This window comes from Salvia splendens, chromosome 20 (genome assembly GCF_004379255.2).
Source record: "Salvia splendens isolate huo1 chromosome 20, SspV2, whole genome shotgun sequence".
Taxonomy (NCBI): domain Eukaryota; kingdom Viridiplantae; phylum Streptophyta; class Magnoliopsida; order Lamiales; family Lamiaceae; genus Salvia; species Salvia splendens.
In genome coordinates, this window is record NC_056051.1 from 25,556,454 (window position 1) to 25,575,621 (window position 19,168).

Here is a 19,168-nt window from a genome sequence, read left to right on the forward strand (position 1 = left end):
TCCAAGTAATTTTGATCTTAAAAGCAGGCATAAGAGTGTAGTGTGTGGATGCATTATATGGAGAACTATATATATATATGGTAGATTGGGTCAAACTAGCTCATCTAACGAGAAAAAATTCCCCAGTCAAGGAATACCAAGGTGGCAATCTTATTTGGTATGTCACACTGATAAGTTTTTGACATATGGAAATATATATATTAGTGTGACATACCAAATACGATTGTCACGTATTCCTTACCTAGGGAATTTTTCTCCTCATCTGACATAGCAAATTAGACCCAACTAACTTTCAAATAAGTATGTAGGGAAAAATATATGTAAGATGAATTTAAATTTATTATCAATTTAATAATATATTTATAACTTCTAAATATTACAAAATGAGACATATTGTCAAATCAAATAATGAAATTTAATAAAATGCGAGTAGAATGAGTTAATAAAAAATAAAGTTTACCTGCTTTATACGCATGATAACTGGGAAATAAGATAAATAATGTTTAAATAGATAGCAAAATAAGATAGTACTCCATCTATCCCATTCAAGACGACCCTCTTTTCCTTTTTTTTGTCCCAATCAAGATGATCACTTTTCAATTTTGGAAATAATCTCCTTTCTCTTCTCATTAAAATATTCAACTATTTTTTTCATCTCTACTTTATTACACATAACAATATTTTCTAAAATCCCGTGACATTCAAGAATGTGGTCATCTTGAGTGAGACGCAATGAAGTTATTTTTTTCTATTATTTTCTTTTAAAATATTCAACTATTTTTTTCATCTCTACTTTATTACACATAACAATATTTTCTAAAATCCCGTGACATTCAAGAATGTGGTCATCTTGAGTGAGACGCAATGAAGTTATTTTTTTCTATTATTTTCTTTTATTTTATTATTAATTTTTGTATTAAAAGTATGTTGTATTTACTCTTAACACTATTCAAATAGAAAAATTTCTAATTACAGTCTGACCCCCAAAAAATGTTGAGTTGATTTATGTGGACCATTCCAACTTGTCACATGGTCTTCACGTCCCATTCATTTCAAGCCAACCCCACCAATTATTTATCCCAAACACAAATTTCCTTCCAATTAAATACTCAAGATTTCATTATCCGTAAATATCTTTCTTCGATTGAATTACAAATTCAAAATTTTGCATGTATAGACAAAATGATGATGTCCCTTTTATTTAATCTTCATTTTGTAATTGTTTTATTTTTTTTCGAATTGCATTTGGAAGTCACCAAAAATATCAATAGACAAGTTGCTCAAGCTACATTAATTGCGTAGTCAATGTTGGTCCAAGTTGGTGTTAAATATAATCCAGTGTTTTTTAAATAGATGAATACATATATTCTTGAAATGTAACTAATGTGTGACAACACTACTAACTTATTTCAGTGATGAATACATAATATTCTTCAACCTATCTTCTCACTTATAAAAAGTATCACACCACCTAAGACATCATTCACCCAATCATTATAATTTATAAACATCAAAGGGCAAAAACGACATAATCACTACTTAAACTTGGTTGACAAATGTTGGAGCATAGAAATATTTTGGCAAGGAACTTTTCCATCCCACCAAAGACATAAATAAAATAACAATAGCAAAATTTTTAATGGATAACCGCTACCAATTGCTAACATTGTAAAATTAAGACGTGGCCACGTGCCAGGTAGTCAACCATGCCACATCATACCATGGACATTTCCAGTAACTCATTATACTCACATTTTATCTAAAATTAATATTCCAAATATACAAATGTGACCCTATTTCACTAATTTTTTTTCATCCACTTTTGTTAACATTTCTTAAAACTAATAAATGAGATTCCTAATGACGGACGAAGAGAGTAAGGATGAATATTCAGATTTATGATCGAATTCTTGTTTAATGAAGGCTCCAAAAATTCAAATTGTGTGTTACTATCCGAAGTGTATGTGAGAATTCAAAGCAAAAGATAACATACTTTGAAATGAGTGGAAAATTTTTAAATATTCTAAATTTTCATGAGTATAATAATATTTTATAGTATAACTTTTAGAAATAATATCTAATTTAACATTTTTGTATACTTTTATTCATTTATTCGAATTATGAATACTATGTTTTACCATTAAGTCAATTTAATGAATTTTGAATGAAAGTGAGTCATATGAACACTAGTATTTGATTTGTAAATACAATCTCGTATTTAATACGTATCAGATAATGTTACATAGTAGTATTAATTATAACTTATGATTATTGGTATTTTCTTTTATCAAAATTAATCTGAAACAATTTTAAATCATAATCAATTTTTTTAAATTTAAATATTTTAATTTTGAGCAATAGTATAATAATTTGAACAGAAAATGAGAAGTTTAGAAAGAAACAGCTTAGCTGTCATCTGGTTGTAACCTTTTGACTTACGACAGCTATTTTGCCTTTATTCGAAGTTTCGAACCTTTTAATATTCTACTTATTATTTTTTTATTTTTATTTTTTGTATTCTTTATCCATACATCTCTTTATACAATCCCTCTATTGGAATCTACGCCTTTATTTCTTACTAGTCACTCTATTTTTGTATATTTACATTATCGTCCCAACATTTTGTTGAGGCTGGGCCTTATATTCAACAATTTTTTTATGCTTGTAAATTACTATTAATACTCCTAAATCCTCTTAATAAACTTGTTTGATGCAGAATGAAAAATAATTAAAACGTGATATATTTGGTTTGAATATTTATTCATGCGTAATTATGGTATAACATGGATTTTGGTAATTTGATTCATTAATATATAATATAATTAAGATTTATATTGCATATTTTCCTGGGGAGTATCCCCTGTTGTCCATGAAAGCACAACATATGGTGCTGTGGACAAAACGCACAAATATAGGCATGAAACGCAGCCCCATTTCCTTTTCTCTACTTTTTTTTTAATATTTTCATTCTTATTTAATACCAACATAGATCAAATGAACCGAGGCTAACAGATGATACTCAACATTTGTCTATAGAATTAAATAGTTGATGGCTATAATAAGCTTATTTTAATTTAACCATGCCATAACACAACACCTATATGTCCAACAAAGTGCAGCAGTTTTTGCGTATCCCCTCATTCCCATAAACTCTAAATATTGGGTCACGCTCAATTGATTATATATTATTGATTTTTTTTTTTGTGTGTGGGATTTTAGTTATATGAACATCATTACTTTATTTCTTTGTGATTTATTATTTAAGAAAATTTATGCTATGAAACTATTTTTTATGAGTTTTAATTATTTTCGATTGCTTCGCATATATTTTAAACTAAAAATTATGCTTATTCGAAAAAAATAAAAAAGAGAAACAAAAACGAAGGAAAATTTGGAAAATGCTACATTAGGAAATAAGAAATAGCTCAGGGACCTTTCTGCAACCGAAAAATAACGCACGTAGCTTCGTGCGAGTTTCCTCTGTACAATCTCAATCTCAATCTCAATCTCAATCTCAATCTCAATCTCAATCTCAATCTCAATCTCAGCCGTCCATTTCAATCGCGTAACCCTAGGCCGCCAACTATATAAACAAATTTCAAAACAAATTCAACTTTGAAATCCACAATTAAAAAAAAATATCGAAAATTCGGAAACCAATTCATCCTCCTCTCGATTCCCATCCTCTCCCCTAAAACTTTATCCAATAATTCCGAGATTAATTCGATTGATGGGTGCAAGGGCGACGGGCAATTCAACGGCGACGTATGCTGCTTGGGAGGAGGTGGCGGTGTCGACGGAGAAGGGGCGGCGGGAGGTGCACTATTACCTCAGACGCTGCGGCGGCGGCGGAAGAGATCTGGTGGTTGTGGGGAAGGAGAAGACCGCTAGGCATATGTCGTATCGTTACAGGATTGGAGATGGCAAATTGTTGCCCTCGATTTTGAGCTGCGCTTCGAGGGTGAAGCTGAGGTCGAGAAGAGAGGTTGTTGACTGGCTGGAATCGATAATTTCAGGTGATGTTCGTTTCCTCCTTTGTTGAGTATTGGGTGATTTGATTTTCTCTCTTAAATTTGAGGTATTGGCCTCACAAATTTTTAACCTAGTTTCTACTTCTATAGAAAAATTCCTCCTTTTCCCTTTTTTGATATGTTTACCGAATTGAGTTTCGTTTTTTTTTTGTTTTTTTTTGTTTTTTTTTGTTTTGTGTTATGTGGATATAGATCATCGCCCTTAGCTGTTGTCTGTTTGAATATTTGAGCTTATAAGGTTTTCCTCTCTTTTTTTCTCGGTATGCTATTCAAGGGAAAGAATCAATTTCTCACCTCCCTCTTTTTTCAGCTGGATCTGCGAGAAAAAAGGAAAAAAATGAAGTCTTTTTTATGTTTAATCCTAAAATTGCTGTATCGATGGATGTAACGGATGGAACTGTATTGCCGAGGCGTCCAATTAAGTCGTATACGGCAGATTCATGTTTTAGGTTAAAATGCTATTTTTAGGAATTCAATTTCATTTTGGGCATTCACCTTTTTGTCCTACGTGCAATTTTCATCTTTTAGCCGATCCTTGATAATATTGCTGTGAGAAATGAAAATAATTTTTTTATTGCTCCATCCTTTGTGTTGAGCATAAGCCAAATATACTTGACCAGCAAAATGAGTTTCTTTGCCATATCATTTAGTGTAGCCCGGCTTCTCAGATTTGATGATGGATATTGCTTCCCCCCTATAATTATAGCCTTTTCTTTGTAGTGCTTAAAAATATGTTGCATATGGTAGGATGTGTTGCACTGTTTATGAGAAATCATTCTTATTAGATTTCCCCGTTTCACCTTTCTCTTGTTCATCTTGAATTTATCGCCTTGGCTTCCTTGAGGCTTGCAAATACTGACACTTATCTGGGGTGCTGGAATATTAAGCTAATTTCTAAAAGCTGGTCGAGATACTCAGGAATTCAAATTCTCTGTCTAGGTTAACATCTGAATGTTCTCTCACGGCCAGTATTGTTTTGTTACTTGTTTGCCTTCTTTTTCCCATTTGGGTTATGTTGGCCATAATTTGGACGTTGAAGATAGATATATCTATAATATCAATGTGTATTTTTAACGGTTTTATTTTTGCTTTAGTCCATTTTTTAATTGAGCCTATACTGTAAATTAACATGCTAGTTTGTTGAATTTGGTGAAACTTATATCATTTGTTTTTTTACTGTTGTACTTATTGTTTCTTGTACTGATGTTTCAGGTAAGCATCTTAATGGATCTAGACAATTTGGAGGTGGGATGGATAGGAAATTAGATGATGACGTAATTGAGGTTAGTTAATGACATTGTTTTTGTTTGTGTCTTATGGTTGAACCATTTATCGTCAGTGATTAATTCATCCATCTCATTGTCTCCTCTTTGCTTGATCTTTCTAGGATGTCATGAAACAGAAGTTGGGTCCGTGTGAGACTAAATCTACATGGGTAGGTTCTTCCTGGACCTGCCGGAAAAGTCGCACACATTACCAGTCATTCTGTCGCAATGGAGCTGTGATATCTGTAAGCTTAATTTCCCGATTTGTTGCTTTTTAAGTTGTTAACTCATCTTATGATTTTTTCTTAAAAACGTCCCTTTGACTTTCAGGCTCAAGAATTTGTGTATGTATTGGCTGAAGAAGGCAAAAGACTTGTTGCTTACTTAGATGATATGTATGAAGATACCAGAGGCAACAAGATGGTTGTGGTACGATGGTTTCACAAAATTGATGAGGTTGGTTTTATTTTACCTCATGATTATAATGACAGAGAGATTTTCTTTTCTCTGTGTCTTCAAGATCTCAGCATAGAATGCATTGATGGACTAGCAACTATTCTCAGTCCGGAGCATTATGAGAAATACATAAGTGAAGCAGCAAATACAACGTTGATGCCTTTTGTGTGCTGTAAACTCTTTGATAACGATGATGTCAAGCCTTTTGACATTACCCGAGTTAAAGGTTATTGGAAGCAGGAAATATTCAGGAAGTCAAACAAAACTGTAGGCGAGTCTGTTGGATTAAGGCCCAACAAGAGGATTCACTGGTCTAAAGAGAGTGAGCTATATTCGAAGTCCCCTGACAATGGAGAGTCTGCTGTGACCAGTTCGCAAGTCAGCAGTGACGCTCATCTAGACTGTAAAGGAAGGTTGAAGAAAGGTAGTAGGAAGGAACATGGCTCCTCTGTATCTTTACCTCGTCGAGATAATGCTGCAACATGCAAGTCTGAGCAATATTTGGCTGTTGGCTCCCAAATTGAGGTGCTCTCTCAAGATAGTGGCCTCAGGGGTTGCTGGTTCAGGGCTTTGATCATCAAGAAACACAAAGATAAGGTCAAAGTGCAGTACAAGGATCTCAAGGATGCAGTTGACGATTCAAAAAATCTGGAGGTAAGAATGATGTTAGTTTTTGTGCTTTGGTAGTTAATCAAAAAGTAGGATTCCTTGTTGATGGAGTTACTAATTTGCTCTTCAACTCTGCAGGAATGGATATTGGCCTCTCGACTAGCTAGACAAGATACATCTAGTATTCGTTTGTCTGGAAGGACCACTGTCAGACCAAGCCTGTCATCGGAAAAGGAAAACGTATCTTGTACAGCAACTGTCGGCACTGTTGTTGATGCTTGGATGCATGATGGATGGTGGGAAGGGATTGTTGTGAAGAAAGAATCTGATGATCGGTTTAATGTGTACTTTCCAGGTGCTTGTTATTAGCTTCCTTGTTGTTGACTCTTTAACTTTGTTTATAGTTTTATCTGATATAACTGTATATGCTAATACTAATACCGTCACCATTTTCTAACCAGATGAAAAGCAAGAACATACTTTCAGTGCTGGTGATTTGAGGTATTCGAAGGAATGGTTCGACAATGGGTGGCAGAATATCAAGCCAAAGCCTGATATTGTCTCAAAACTCAGTGGCAGTGAGAAAATATCTGAAACCAAGAAATATGAGCCACCTTCCTCGGTTAAAATAAAACTTGCTGTATCCTTGGACAATGATGCTTTGAATCAAAAGATGATCAAGACACCAGCCCGAGACGAAAAAATGGTAGTTGAGCCACCAGCGGTCAGAGACCTGACAAAAGATTATCTGCTTGCTAAGTTGCGATGGCGATCATCAGGGAAAAGAAGTCGCGGTTGGAGCCCTGTCAAGTCCTGCTCTGAGGCAGGGCTGTCTACATTCAAGGGCGTCTTTGTTAACTCATCCGTGAAGTTAGATCCGGACCACTGCAAATCTTTGAGAGATTCTCGCTTCAGTTCGTCAGTAGTGTCACCTATGTCAAACCTGGTTATGTCAAGGTGATGCTGCTCCTCATAGGTTGTGGTGTACATTTGTAGCTGGTGTTGTAGTTTGTTTAGAGAGATGGCTAACAAATTGCGATGGGTGACGAGCTCGCCCCTTGTATAAATTAGGTGGCCTGGGTGTGCCATGTTGGTCCCAGGCAGTTTTGATATAGCAAGAAAGGTGTAGCTGATCAGTGATAGGAAGTAGGATCTTGATTTCTACTGGAAATCCTTTTGTAGACTGTAATTATTCTTTTCAAATCTAGGTTTGTTCACTTTAGCTTCTAATGAATCATTAGCTATTCTTTTTTGTGGGAGCCCAAATTTGTATGTGCTGATCATTTTTTGGTGAACCCAATTTTAGATATAAAAAAAGACACGACCTTTGGCATTAGATGGGTTGTCCAAGTCAAAAGCTCCTTGTGTTTTCCAAGTCTTTCTATTTCAAGAATGTATTGTAATTACCAAACTTATGCCAAAATAAGTCTTCACAGTCATTAGATGGGTTGTTCCACAGTTAATGAATCTGATAATCTATTTGTATTGTAACCACCATACTTAAGCCAAAATAAGTGAATTCAGACAGTCTTAATCCAAACAATGACAATCTATTTGTATTGTAACTACCAAACTTAAGCCAAAATAAGTCAATTCAGACAGAGGCTTCATTTATCCATAAAATGATAATCTATTTGTACTGTAAGTACCAAACTTAAGCCAACACAAGACCGTCCACCCAAATACTTATAATCTTGTTACCCTTAATACTCCCTCCGTCCACTAATAAGAGCCTAACCTTTTTTTCGGGGATTGTTTTAAGAGTTTTTACTCTCTACGGCACGGGTTTGAAAAAATGTGATGAATATTAAGATAAGACCCGTACTTATTTTCGATACAAGTAGAAGAAAGGCGAACATGATAAGAGTCTTTACTTTTTCCGATACAAGTTATAAGAAACATAAAAGAAATATAAATAGTACTTAAAGTTATTGAAATGTGAAATACCTTATTATGAAATGAGTTAATGTAATATAAGACCTACCTACTATTTATAATAGAAGACTTATATTGGTGGACAAATAAAATGAGACTTTTATAGGTGGACATGGTAGAATATTACTCATTCCGTCCGCTATTAGGAGTCTCACTTTATTCCGGTACGTATTTTAAGAAATGTTAAGAAAAAGGGTGAAAAAAGTTGTAGAATAAGGGTTCCCACTTGTTTTAAATGGAATGTGAGTAGATGAGTTAGTAGGATATGAGACCCTATTATCATTTATAGTAAAAAAAATACCGAGACTCCTAATCGCCGAGGACTAAAATGAACTCTTACTCGCGGACGGAGATCGTATTTATTACCTAATCCAAATTGGAGCTGATTGGTTTATTACAACTAATAATGAGTAGTAATTAAGATTGTAAAGTCTTTAAACCAACCTTACCCCTATGATTATGTGTCAAGAATTCAATCTATATATCACTTTCACCTCTTCACACGCACATATACCTATATATCTCAGTGTGTGTTTGTGTGTTTTTTATGTGAAAAGTTGCCTCATTTCTTTGCCTACATACATAGCATCGTTGTAGTTAGTGTTGCAAAATCATTTTCCGACCACCAACATAAATCTTTTCGACCACTTTTTCCACCAACATGAAAATGACCATTTCCACTCCCCTTTTTTCGTGATCATCTTTTTATTTATTTATTTATTTATTTTCCAAAGAATTAGCACTAGTGAAAAGGTGCAAAGGTATGTCTTTGGGGAGATGGAAGAGGGAGGAGACCTCTGTGGCGGGTTTCCACGGCGGCAAAAGCCTCGCGGCCGTGGAATCGCTGGCCTTGCCTCGGGTGCAGGAGGTCGTGTTCTTGGCTGACTTCCGGTGCCCGAAATGCCAGCGGAGAGTGGCTCAGATTATGGCCAAAATAAATGGTATGTAACGCAATTCAATTCTAATGCTTCTTTTTTGCTTGTTGCGGCGGCGCCGCCGCAGGCGCCAGCGGAGGTGGTGGTCCATTGGGGGTGGCTTTCATGACAACCTTGATTTGGGGCGTAGCTTGTGGATGTCATCATAGGATACTATTTTTCATGATAATGGTGGCCCTTTCTAGTCAGTGTAAATTTCTTTTGTTCTTTATTTTTTGGATAGGGCTTTACATAGTCCCAATTTTCTTTTCTGATAAAATTATACTCCCTCCGTTCGGCAATAATAAACTTAGTTTTGACTAACTCGGATTTTAAAAAATGTAATAGAAAAGGTTAGTCAAAGATGGACTCTATTATCAACATTAATAAAAACAAATGAGACAATTATTCACATATGAAAAAAATACTATCAAACTGGGACAATTAATGGCGGATAGAGAGAGTTATATATATTTTTTGTTTTATTGAGTAATTAACTAAATTAGATATTACCAGTATTAATAATTACATGGGTGGCCCCTTGCAAAGTGTATGAGGAAAACATTTTATCAAGTGAGTTTTGGTGGAGAAGCTACAGAATTTTTAGTGCTCGTTTTGGTTGTGCAGGGGAGACTCAATCCGTGGTGGTTAGTGTTTTGGAGAAGAAGGTGACGCTGACATATTCGTTTCCGACCGATGAAAAGCCGGCTGGCCGACAACTTGCTCACCGGAGTTCATGGAGCAAGACTTCTCTATTTTTGCGTGTCTTTCGCTATTCTTGTAATTAAATCTTAAACTGAGAACATTTGACGTCACAAAAAAGAGATCAGAAAAGGAAAAAAGAATATGATGCATATTAAACATTTACACGTACACGTATTATTACCAATTTGTAGATGTGTATATAATTACCGTTATAGTTAAATAATGTTTGGAACATTGATGACTACCATGATCGATGAAACATGATTTCAATAGCTTCTATCCTTTTAGGCTTTTAGTACACTGTTTATTACACAAGATTGAGTTTTACGAATGTTGTTCGGATGAACATATGTGACACAATAAATGAGACCATGAGAGAAGAAGAAAAGGTATTATATTATGATTCCCCCAATTACTTCGTAGGGAAAAAGGTAATAGTTGTTCCCCATTTACTAATTGTGATGACTCGAATTCTCGACTTATTGAATGTATATATATTAAATAATGATACCGTATCCATAAACTACTTTTTTGAGGTTCCCCTTTGTGGAGGAGAAACAAGAATTCAAGAAATGATAATAAGCCAAGAACACGACAGCATCATGTTATTCACTAGGAAAGGAATAATGAAATCTACGTTAACTAAGGTTTCCAAAACTTGGACACACAGAATTAGATTCCTTGTTCAAAGAAACAAACATATATATATATTGCCATCGAAAAATAACAAGACATGTAAAGATTCATGATTTTTCAACAAAGAAAAAGTAGTACCAAATTCCCCTCTCCTTTTCTCCACAACTTTTTAGGGCAATTCAACACCCATTAAAACTGGGATCTCATCAAAGTTCTATGCTAGCAGAGGCAAGTATTTTCCCTATGCGTTTGTGTTTTTGTTTTTAACTATTTTTACAAATAATTTCAATAATTTTTTCTTGTTAAGCATAGGTTCATTGCATGGTGATGAGGATAAACCTCGATTGCAATGCTTGTTGCCGGAAAATGAGGCGAATTCTCCTTCGGATGAAAGGTATCGCCCGTACTATAGTAACAATAGTCATATACGAAATGTAACATAATAATAAAACATGTTTTTTGGATAGAAATCGAGACGCATTTGATAGAGAAGCAACATAACAAGGTGACAGTGAGTGGAAGATTCGTCCCCGCCGATCTAGCCATAAAGATAAGGAAGAAGATGAACCGAAGAGTTGAGATTCTTGAAATTGAAGAACTTGGTAACAATGTTAATGGACATATAGAACAAATGCCTCCTGTACTAGCACAACCAGTTTATTAGTGTTTTTTTTTAAATATAAAGATAAATGACCGTGTAATTTATTTTTGTACTACATGAAAATAAATACTTTTTGCTTGGACGAAATTTAATATTTACATAGTTTCCCAATAGGCCTATCGTGAATAAAATGATCGAAATTGAATACTTCCATAAGGAAATTTAATATTCCGAAACAACCAACTAAATCTTAGAGACCATATTATATCGAAGATTTTCAAAGAAAGAGCATCATCACCTAGATCACACAAGAATGTGACCATTAACACATGCAAAAATACATTATTTCTCATCGACGATAAAAAGATTTCAATATTTCAATTAGTTTGAATTGTTAGCAGAAATGAAAACATATGCCAAAAGAATATTTAAAACCACATCATATCGAAGATTTTGAAAGAAAGAGCAACGCAACGCATACATCTGCACAAAAATGCAGCCGTTATTAGATGCAAAGATTAACAATTAATGAGTAATTGGTGCATGAAAAAGTAATATCAGTTTCTTGAGGATCAAAATGCACATTAATAAGGGTTCAAATGCAAACTATTCAAACATTTAGGGGCAAATTGGAAATCCCACATTCTCCCTCATTATATTATCACTCGATCTCTAAAAATCACAAATTCTTTGGCTATTTGTTTGCGAAATTTGATTCAATTAGATTCGGCGAACTTTTACCCTTAAGCCTTCACCCTAAATCTGCAATCGTTTTACCTCAACCCTAATTCCAGCTAATATGGCCGGCGATTCGATTGAAGCGACGCGCCGCAAGCACCACCGATCCTCCACCGACGGCGCGGAGGAGCTATCGAAGCGCCGCAAACATCGCCACCACCACCGGCATCGCCATCACCACCGCCATCGGAGCAGCAAAGAGAAGGAAGAAACGACAGAGCTGCAATCGTTGGAAGGTGATAGAATCGATGATGCTGAGGTTGAAGAAATCAAATTAGAAAGTACTGCGGAGGACGGTGGAGCTTCTTTGGTGAAGCATAAATCTGATCTCGCCGGATTGGATTATGAGATGGAGGAAGGAGAGATAGTGGAGGATGATGGTTTAGCTGATTTGGTTAACAAGGATTCTGATAAGTTGCAGAAGAATTCGCAATCGGATGCTGAGTTTGGGGGAATTAAGAAGAATTCTCAATCGGATGTTGAATTTGAGGGAAATAAGAAGAATTCGCAATCTGATGTTGAATTTGGGGAAATTAAGACAAACGGATGTGTTGATTTTAACATGGTGTGTTCAGATCCCCTTGCTTATATCTACATTTTTTTCACCCAGTTTGGTATTCATTGCTTCGTGGTGTTTTATAGGTTCTTTGAATGTCTATAGCTTAAGTTTTTTCACTGGAGTTTGTTTCATGGACTTGGTTTTTGTGTTTTCTTATAACGATGTTGTCTCCCAGTCTGTATATGACGTGTTGCAACTGGCAAAGTGACCCAAAGTCAGTTCTTTGGGACCCGGATATCATGAGCTCCCATGACTTCCTTTTATGTTTATTGCGTCGAGTTTCTGATCATATTTGTAGTGATAGGAATATGTTATGCTTTCATGCAAATATTCTTGCTGCATTACATGGATCCGGAAAATTTTATGAAAAGAGAGCCTTGCACCCCGTATTTACAATCTGGTGTCAGGCAAAGTTCCTTTAGGTGTTTCCACTTTCCAGAAGACTGAAATGATGGCCTTGAATTGATTGTAAGACTTGGTTACGTGTTCGGAACTTAATTTGCAAGCACAGTTAGTTATGTATATTTTTGGCTTGTTGAGTAATGTTTCTGTCATATTTTTTCTTTTCAGGGAGTTAATGAAGATAGTCCCAAAACAGTTGGTAAAAGATTTCAGAAACCGGGGAAGGACAAAACGGACAGCAAAGAAAGTGGTGAGATAGATCAGGAGAGAATATCTAATTCCGTTGGTCTTGCAAATGGGGGTGATGATCATAAATATCAGGAAGTGGATAGCACGCATCTCTCCAGAGATGATAAGAAAACTCGAAATTCTGTTGATGAAGTTGACCGAACAAGTTTGAGGAAATCCTCATCTTCCGAGAAAGAGAGATCATATAGTAACCTATTGAGGTCACCTGATTTGTCTAGGGGAAGGTCCCGGTCCCGAAGTATTGTACGTGAAGCTTCCGTGGAGGACCCCTATCGTAGGGAGAAGAAACGTCGGAGTGGATCTAATGATGAACGGACTGCTAGAGATGCCAAAGCATACAGACACAGCAGTAGGGACATCAGTGACAAAGAACGGGAGCGTAGTTCTAGCAGCAGATATACGGAGAGAGTAGAAAGACATTATAGCAGGGAGGCTCGGGACACATACAGGGAGGGCAGCAGGGAGAGGGATAGAGATAGAATTAGAGACAACGAAAGGAAGGAAGAGGATATTAGAAGGGAAAGAGAAAGAAACAGACTTCAAGATAGATATCTAGGAGAGAGGGAGCAAGATATGCGGGAGAATGACTGGGAAAGGGAGAGAGGCAGAGATAGGGAGAGGGAGAGGGTCAGAGACAGGGAAAGGGAGAGAGACAGAGACAGGGAGAGGGATCGAGTAAGAGAAGATCAGACCAGGGATCGGGAGAGAGACCGACAAGGGGTTAGAGATGGCAGAAGAGCTAGAAGCAGGGATAATGATATCGATCGATTAAGCAGACGCCAGAAATATGACAAGTGTGAAGATGCTGATAGAGATAGGGTTAATGAATCCAGGCACAGAAGACACTATGAAGATTACCATACAGAGAATACTAGGAGAAGTGATTTTGAAAATGAGAGGTCTAAAGATAAACTGGGTAATGAGAAGTTGGAGAGGTATATATTTATTTTAAAGAAATTACTTGATTTATGTTTTTTTTTCTCCATCACCCACCTTAAATTGTTCATTTCGTGCTTTTGGTGGTCACAGAGAAGATGATAGGCAAGAGGACTATCAAGAAAAGATTGCAGTGCAACTTGCTGAACAGGAAGAGGATGATCTTGAGAAAATCAAGGAGGAAAGTAGGAGGCGAAGGCAAGCTATCCTTGAAAAGTACAAAAACAAACAGCAAAAACCTGAAACCCGTTTACAAGGTATCAGAAAAGATAATATGCGCTAACTCTTTGGTATTTGCTAACATGAGTGTTTCTCTAGCTGTTTGGCAAATAGTTAAGCTTGAGCTTCACTGGGAGCAACACTTTCTCAATATTATGTTACTTTTATGTGCAATTTTATGGCATTTTATTAAGTTACCTGGTATTCACAAGTTCGTCGTATTTTTGCATTCAAGATAGAGATGGATTTGTGAAATAACAGGATGTCTATGCTGGATTATAATTGAACTATCCTAAATTATTTTCTCTTTAAAATTTGAAATTTTACCTGATTTTATGACAACATAGTCACTTCTCCTATATGGATATTGGATGTTAATATATTGTCTAATGTTTGCTTTTTTCTTATGGTATTTTTATGTTTCGTTAATTCTTGCATCTTACGTGTCAGTAGTGGATACAGTGGGAGAATCTTCAGCACAAGTGATATCTGCTGAAGTTCTACCGGAAAACTCTGACAATCAGGCTGAAGGAGCAGATGATTATGTTCCTGAACCATCCTTTGCGGTGGGGAAATCACCTTCACAAAATGATCTTTCAACTGTTGAAATGGCCACTGGAACTGGTGGGCTAGGAGAGGGTACCCCCAAGGTATTGTTGTTGCCCTTGATTTAAAATATTTTGTGTATTATCAGCAATCATGAATGACACCTTTTGTTGGTTGTATGTGTGATCTTTATATTGTAATATCATGTCAATTGTCAAAGAATGATGTGTTTCCTTGTGGAATTGTTGCAGAGCGAGAGATCCAATGATATGTTCTGTGATGATATTTTTGGGGAATCACCTGCTGGAGTTCGTAAAACGGTTAGTCTTGGTTCTTTTTTACTAAACTAAATTTTTAATTGAAGTCATGTTGATTATTATTAGCCCACGGAGTCTGTTGAATCTTTCCCATGTTGTAGTTCTTTTATGTGCTCTTTTAGGAGCCATTTGCTGCTTCTCTTCTTATTTGAATCATACACTTCTTCAGGGTAAAGGGGATGGTTTAGCTGCTGAAAAGAGTGGACTTAATGATAATTGGGATGACGCTGAAGGTTACTATGGTATGTGCCTGACCATTAATATCTCTGGTTCATTATGTCTGTATACCTGTTTTTATAATGATCCTGATATCATCTTTGTGATGCTTTTGGCTTGGTTAAATTCCTATTTCCTGGTAAAAGATGTTTCTTTTATAACTCAAAACATATCACACTTGGTAAAAATTGGAGTTTCTGGTGGAGTTGGGCTTGGTGAAGTCTCATTTTCAAAATGATTTGGATTATTGCCAAACCCCCAAGATCTATGTGCCTATTTGTATTCGTGTATCTGCACTATTTCTGAAAATGTAAATTTTCTGTTGGGTCTAATTGTAGTCTTATTATGTTTTCGACAACCAGGCTACCGTTTTGGGGAAGTACTTGATGGCCGTTATGAGATAATAGCTGCCCACGGAAAGGGTGTATTTTCAACTGTTGTTCGAGCAAAGGATCTAAAGGCAAAATCTGATGACGCTGAAGAAGTAGCAATCAAAATCATACGTAACAATGAAACAATGTGACTACCTTTCTTTTTCCTTCTATTTAGCTTTAAATGGTTGTGATCATTGGAAGCCCTGTGCTGACCATCTTAATGTTCGTGTTTTGTCTTCAAATACAGGTATAAGGCTGGTATGGAAGAGTTGGTCATTTTAAAGAAGTTAGTCGGTGCTGACTCTGAGAGAAAGCGCCACTGTGTTCGTTTTCTTTCTACCTTCAAGTACAGGAATCATCTATGTTTAGTTTTTGAATCTCTTCATATGAATTTACGTGAAGTTCTGAAGAAATTTGGTCGTAATATTGGTCTGAAGCTTACAGCTGTGAGGGCATATGCTAAGCAACTATTCATAGCATTGAAACACCTGAAAAATTGTGGTGTTCTTCATTGTGATATCAAACCAGATAATATGCTGGTATGCCGGCAGCTTCCTCTTCTTTTATTTTCTAATCATGTTTTAGCTTTCCTGTATACCATTTTGAATTGATAAGTTTGATTTCTTTCTCTAGGTGAATGATGCAAAAAATGTGTTGAAGCTTTGCGACTTCGGTAATGCCATGTTTGCTGGTAAAAATGAAATCACACCATATCTTGTTAGCCGTTTTTATCGTGCCCCTGAGATAAGTAAGTGTGACATTATTTGCTATTTAATATTGCTTTCTTTTTAATCCTTTTGTCTCATGATTAATTGGGTTTATTTCTGTCTTCAGTTCTAGGACTATCATATGACCATCCTATGGATATTTGGTCAGTTGGTTGCTGTTTGTTTGAGCTTTACACCGGGAAGGTCCTATTTCCTGGTGCTACTAACAATGACATGCTTCGTCTTCACATGGAACTGAAAGGTCCTTTCCCAAAAAAGATGCTGCGTAAGGTAAGTATGAAGTTCTGTTGTTTGTGCTGGGCATTATGCCCCTATTTTGTTTGTTTTGTTATTTGATGGTCATGGGTACTTGCTACTTTGTTCAGGGAGCATTTACTGATCAGCACTTTGACCAGGATCTGAATTTTCTTGCAACAGATGAGGATCCAGTCTCCAAAAAGGTTGGTATGCTACGTTTAGATTGCTTAGCTATCACTATAGATGATACTCCACTTTCATGTCAGTTATAGTGGATCTTTGCTTTTGTTGAATTTTCACTCTGTTTTGGCAGCTAATAAGGAGGTTGATTGTGAATATCAAGCCAAAAGACTTTAGCACATTAATTTCAGGATCTCCGGGCGAGGATCCAAAAATGGTTGCTAATTTTAGAGATCTTATGGAAAAGATATTTGTCTTGGATCCAGATAAGAGGATGAATGTATCACAGGCCTTGGGCCATCCTTTCATCACGGGCAAGTGAACCATGATGATGATTTCTGACTACAGAACTGCTGTTGCATTAGATACTCATGCATTTGGTCTCGTCTCAATACTGAATTATCTAATTGGACATTTATCTGTCTTTGTCTTCTGTCTGGGAGCGAGAATTCAGGGGACATTGAATGGGGCATGGTTGGAGTTCTTTGAGATGATCTTGGGGAAGGCAGTTATGGAGTTCTATCCATGGATTGTTTTCTGTTTCTATTGTAAGAAACTCACTGAAGGCGTTTCCTTTGCTTGTACTAATTCTTAATGATGACAATCAAGAGTGCTTTAGAAATCATTGTTTTTCAGTCATTCGGGTTTACTTCTACTCTCTATCTGGTATTAATAGTTACATTGGTGGCTCTAGTTTCCTCAGCATAGAGATCTGAATAACATTGCCTCCATCTATATATATATATATGTATACAAGACATGCTTTTTTAATCTGGTTCTTTTTCGGGAATTTATTCCTATACTCTATTGTAGGACATTTGGTTCTGGAGAGTCTAATCTAATCTTTCATTCAGGACCCTTCATATGCTATGAGGAAACTGTTCAATGGTTTAGATGATTAAAGGCATTCTGGAGAAGGTACCTTAGTTTGTCTTTTAGGAGTTTATGTGGTACCTTTAAGACCTAACCAATTTGAACGCGAATTATTCTAATGATTTTTATTGTTCACATTGGTTTGGATAGTCAAGCTCATGAATGGTAAATTTGACAGCAATATTTGCCCTTCTCTGTGACTCGTCTATTAGCATATGAATGTTCGAATGAATACTTGCTAGTAAATTCATTGTTGGTCTACTGTGCTTTTTGTTGCACCATATGTGCCTTCGCATGGGTTTTGTTTTCTTGCTTCTGCCTTAGAACTTTCATATTACGTACATTGATGTTGACATATATCTGATCCATGGTTTGGTTGTTCTGGAGGACTGTATACCCTGAAGATGTTTGGATGCTGCTCTGGAGTATGAAATAACTCATGTAAGTTTCGCTTTTGATATTTCTATTCCATTTTTCCTTTCATCTTTATCTTTCTCTGTTGTTGGGAGGAGGTTGTTTTGGTAATGTACCACTCATTAAGTTGTTCCAAAACTAAATCATGACCGGCATCTGTTGTGTTTGTAGGTTGAGCATCCCTTCACAGTGGTAAGTGATTATGTATGTGTTGCCTATTGTTTTCGGTCTCTTTCTTTTTTTGCTGCTAATCAGGTTTCTGATGCTAAGACGTCCTTGGCATCATGTCCATCTATTTATTCGATTTTGATTCAAATGACTGCCCAGTTCGTTTCCATTTTTTTGATTGACAAACCCTGGGTCACCTTCATTAGGCTTTCTTGAATGGTAAGTGATTTTTTTGATATGCAAATTGTGTGAGATGGTATTTGGCAGAGTTCTCAGCTTTGTTCTTTTTAATTTACAGTCCCTTTGCTTTGCCCAATAAAGCGCGCATATTTATTTCTTCTATTTTCCTCATTAGAAATTGTTACAATAATACTTTTGCTATCATAATTTAGAGCAATTACACATACACACCATGTACAAACTGTTGAATTTCTCGTCTAAATTGCTTATTTGCGTCTGGATTGCCTTGCTTCTGCCCTGCCCCGTGTCGTTGAACGACTGCAAGCTGCCGATCCTCATCAGATTCTGGACCGAGTTCCTCCTTTAGAAATAAGAATTGAATGTTGTTGTAATAGCCGGACCGAAAATGGAAAGTAATCCAACTATAGAAATGCCTTGAATTTGTCAAGGGATTGAACAAGTTGACGACGATTTCTGGTATTGAAAAAATTAAACAAACTAACTATTCGAATGATTATTACAGAACACTAGAAATGATTTTGATCGAATTTTTACGGAAAAGTAGCACACCATATTGTACGCTTTAACGAAAATGTCAGTATGAGCAAATGCCATACATTTAATTTTAACGATTTTTTTGGAAAATGCTAAATTTGTGGTATGCCAATTTTTCATATTGT

General features: G+C 36.0%; 4 protein-coding genes across 11 annotated transcripts; all 4 read left to right on the forward strand.

Moving 5' to 3' along the window:
* The first annotated feature begins 3,628 nt into the window (after positions 1-3,628).
* Positions 3,629-7,613, forward strand: LOC121783038. The gene is made up of 6 exons (XM_042181075.1): positions 3,629-4,016; positions 5,244-5,314; positions 5,419-5,541; positions 5,627-6,406; positions 6,500-6,716; positions 6,823-7,613. Exons 1-6 carry the CDS (start codon positions 3,731-3,733, stop codon positions 7,320-7,322), a joined length of 1,977 nt encoding a protein of 658 aa, XP_042037009.1. The 5' UTR covers positions 3,629-3,730; the 3' UTR covers positions 7,323-7,613.
* Positions 7,614-8,833: 1,220 nt separating this feature from the next.
* On the forward strand, positions 8,834-10,118 carry LOC121781907. The gene is made up of 2 exons (XM_042179615.1): positions 8,834-9,237; positions 9,838-10,118. Exons 1-2 carry the CDS (start codon positions 9,060-9,062, stop codon positions 9,996-9,998), a joined length of 339 nt encoding a protein of 112 aa, XP_042035549.1. The 5' UTR covers positions 8,834-9,059; the 3' UTR covers positions 9,999-10,118.
* A 544-nt stretch (positions 10,119-10,662) lies between these two features.
* Positions 10,663-11,262, forward strand: LOC121782139 (heavy metal-associated isoprenylated plant protein 6-like). The gene is made up of 3 exons (XM_042179863.1): positions 10,663-10,779; positions 10,864-10,945; positions 11,019-11,262. The coding sequence occupies exons 1-3, from the start codon at positions 10,768-10,770 to the stop codon at positions 11,213-11,215; spliced, it is 291 nt and encodes a 96-aa protein (XP_042035797.1). The 5' UTR covers positions 10,663-10,767; the 3' UTR covers positions 11,216-11,262.
* A 592-nt stretch (positions 11,263-11,854) lies between these two features.
* LOC121782919 (serine/threonine-protein kinase prpf4B-like) lies at positions 11,855-19,002 on the forward strand. Of its 8 annotated transcripts, XR_006046479.1 has the most exons (15): positions 11,855-12,455; positions 13,020-14,035; positions 14,130-14,293; positions 14,709-14,905; positions 15,053-15,121; positions 15,288-15,360; positions 15,697-15,853; positions 15,956-16,247; positions 16,342-16,456; positions 16,543-16,706; positions 16,802-16,876; positions 16,987-17,401; positions 17,708-17,771; positions 18,114-18,167; positions 18,312-19,002. XR_006046479.1 is itself a non-coding variant. In XM_042180923.1 (12 exons), the coding sequence occupies exons 1-12, from the start codon at positions 11,952-11,954 to the stop codon at positions 17,173-17,175; spliced, it is 3,015 nt and encodes a 1,004-aa protein (XP_042036857.1). In that variant the 5' UTR covers positions 11,855-11,951; the 3' UTR covers positions 17,176-17,492. The 8 variants fall into 8 exon arrangements, 1 of the variants encoding a protein (XP_042036857.1); XR_006046477.1 differs by having other exon boundaries at positions 17,708-18,167; XR_006046478.1 differs by having other exon boundaries at positions 18,114-19,002.
* The last annotated feature ends 166 nt before the right edge of the window (positions 19,003-19,168 follow it).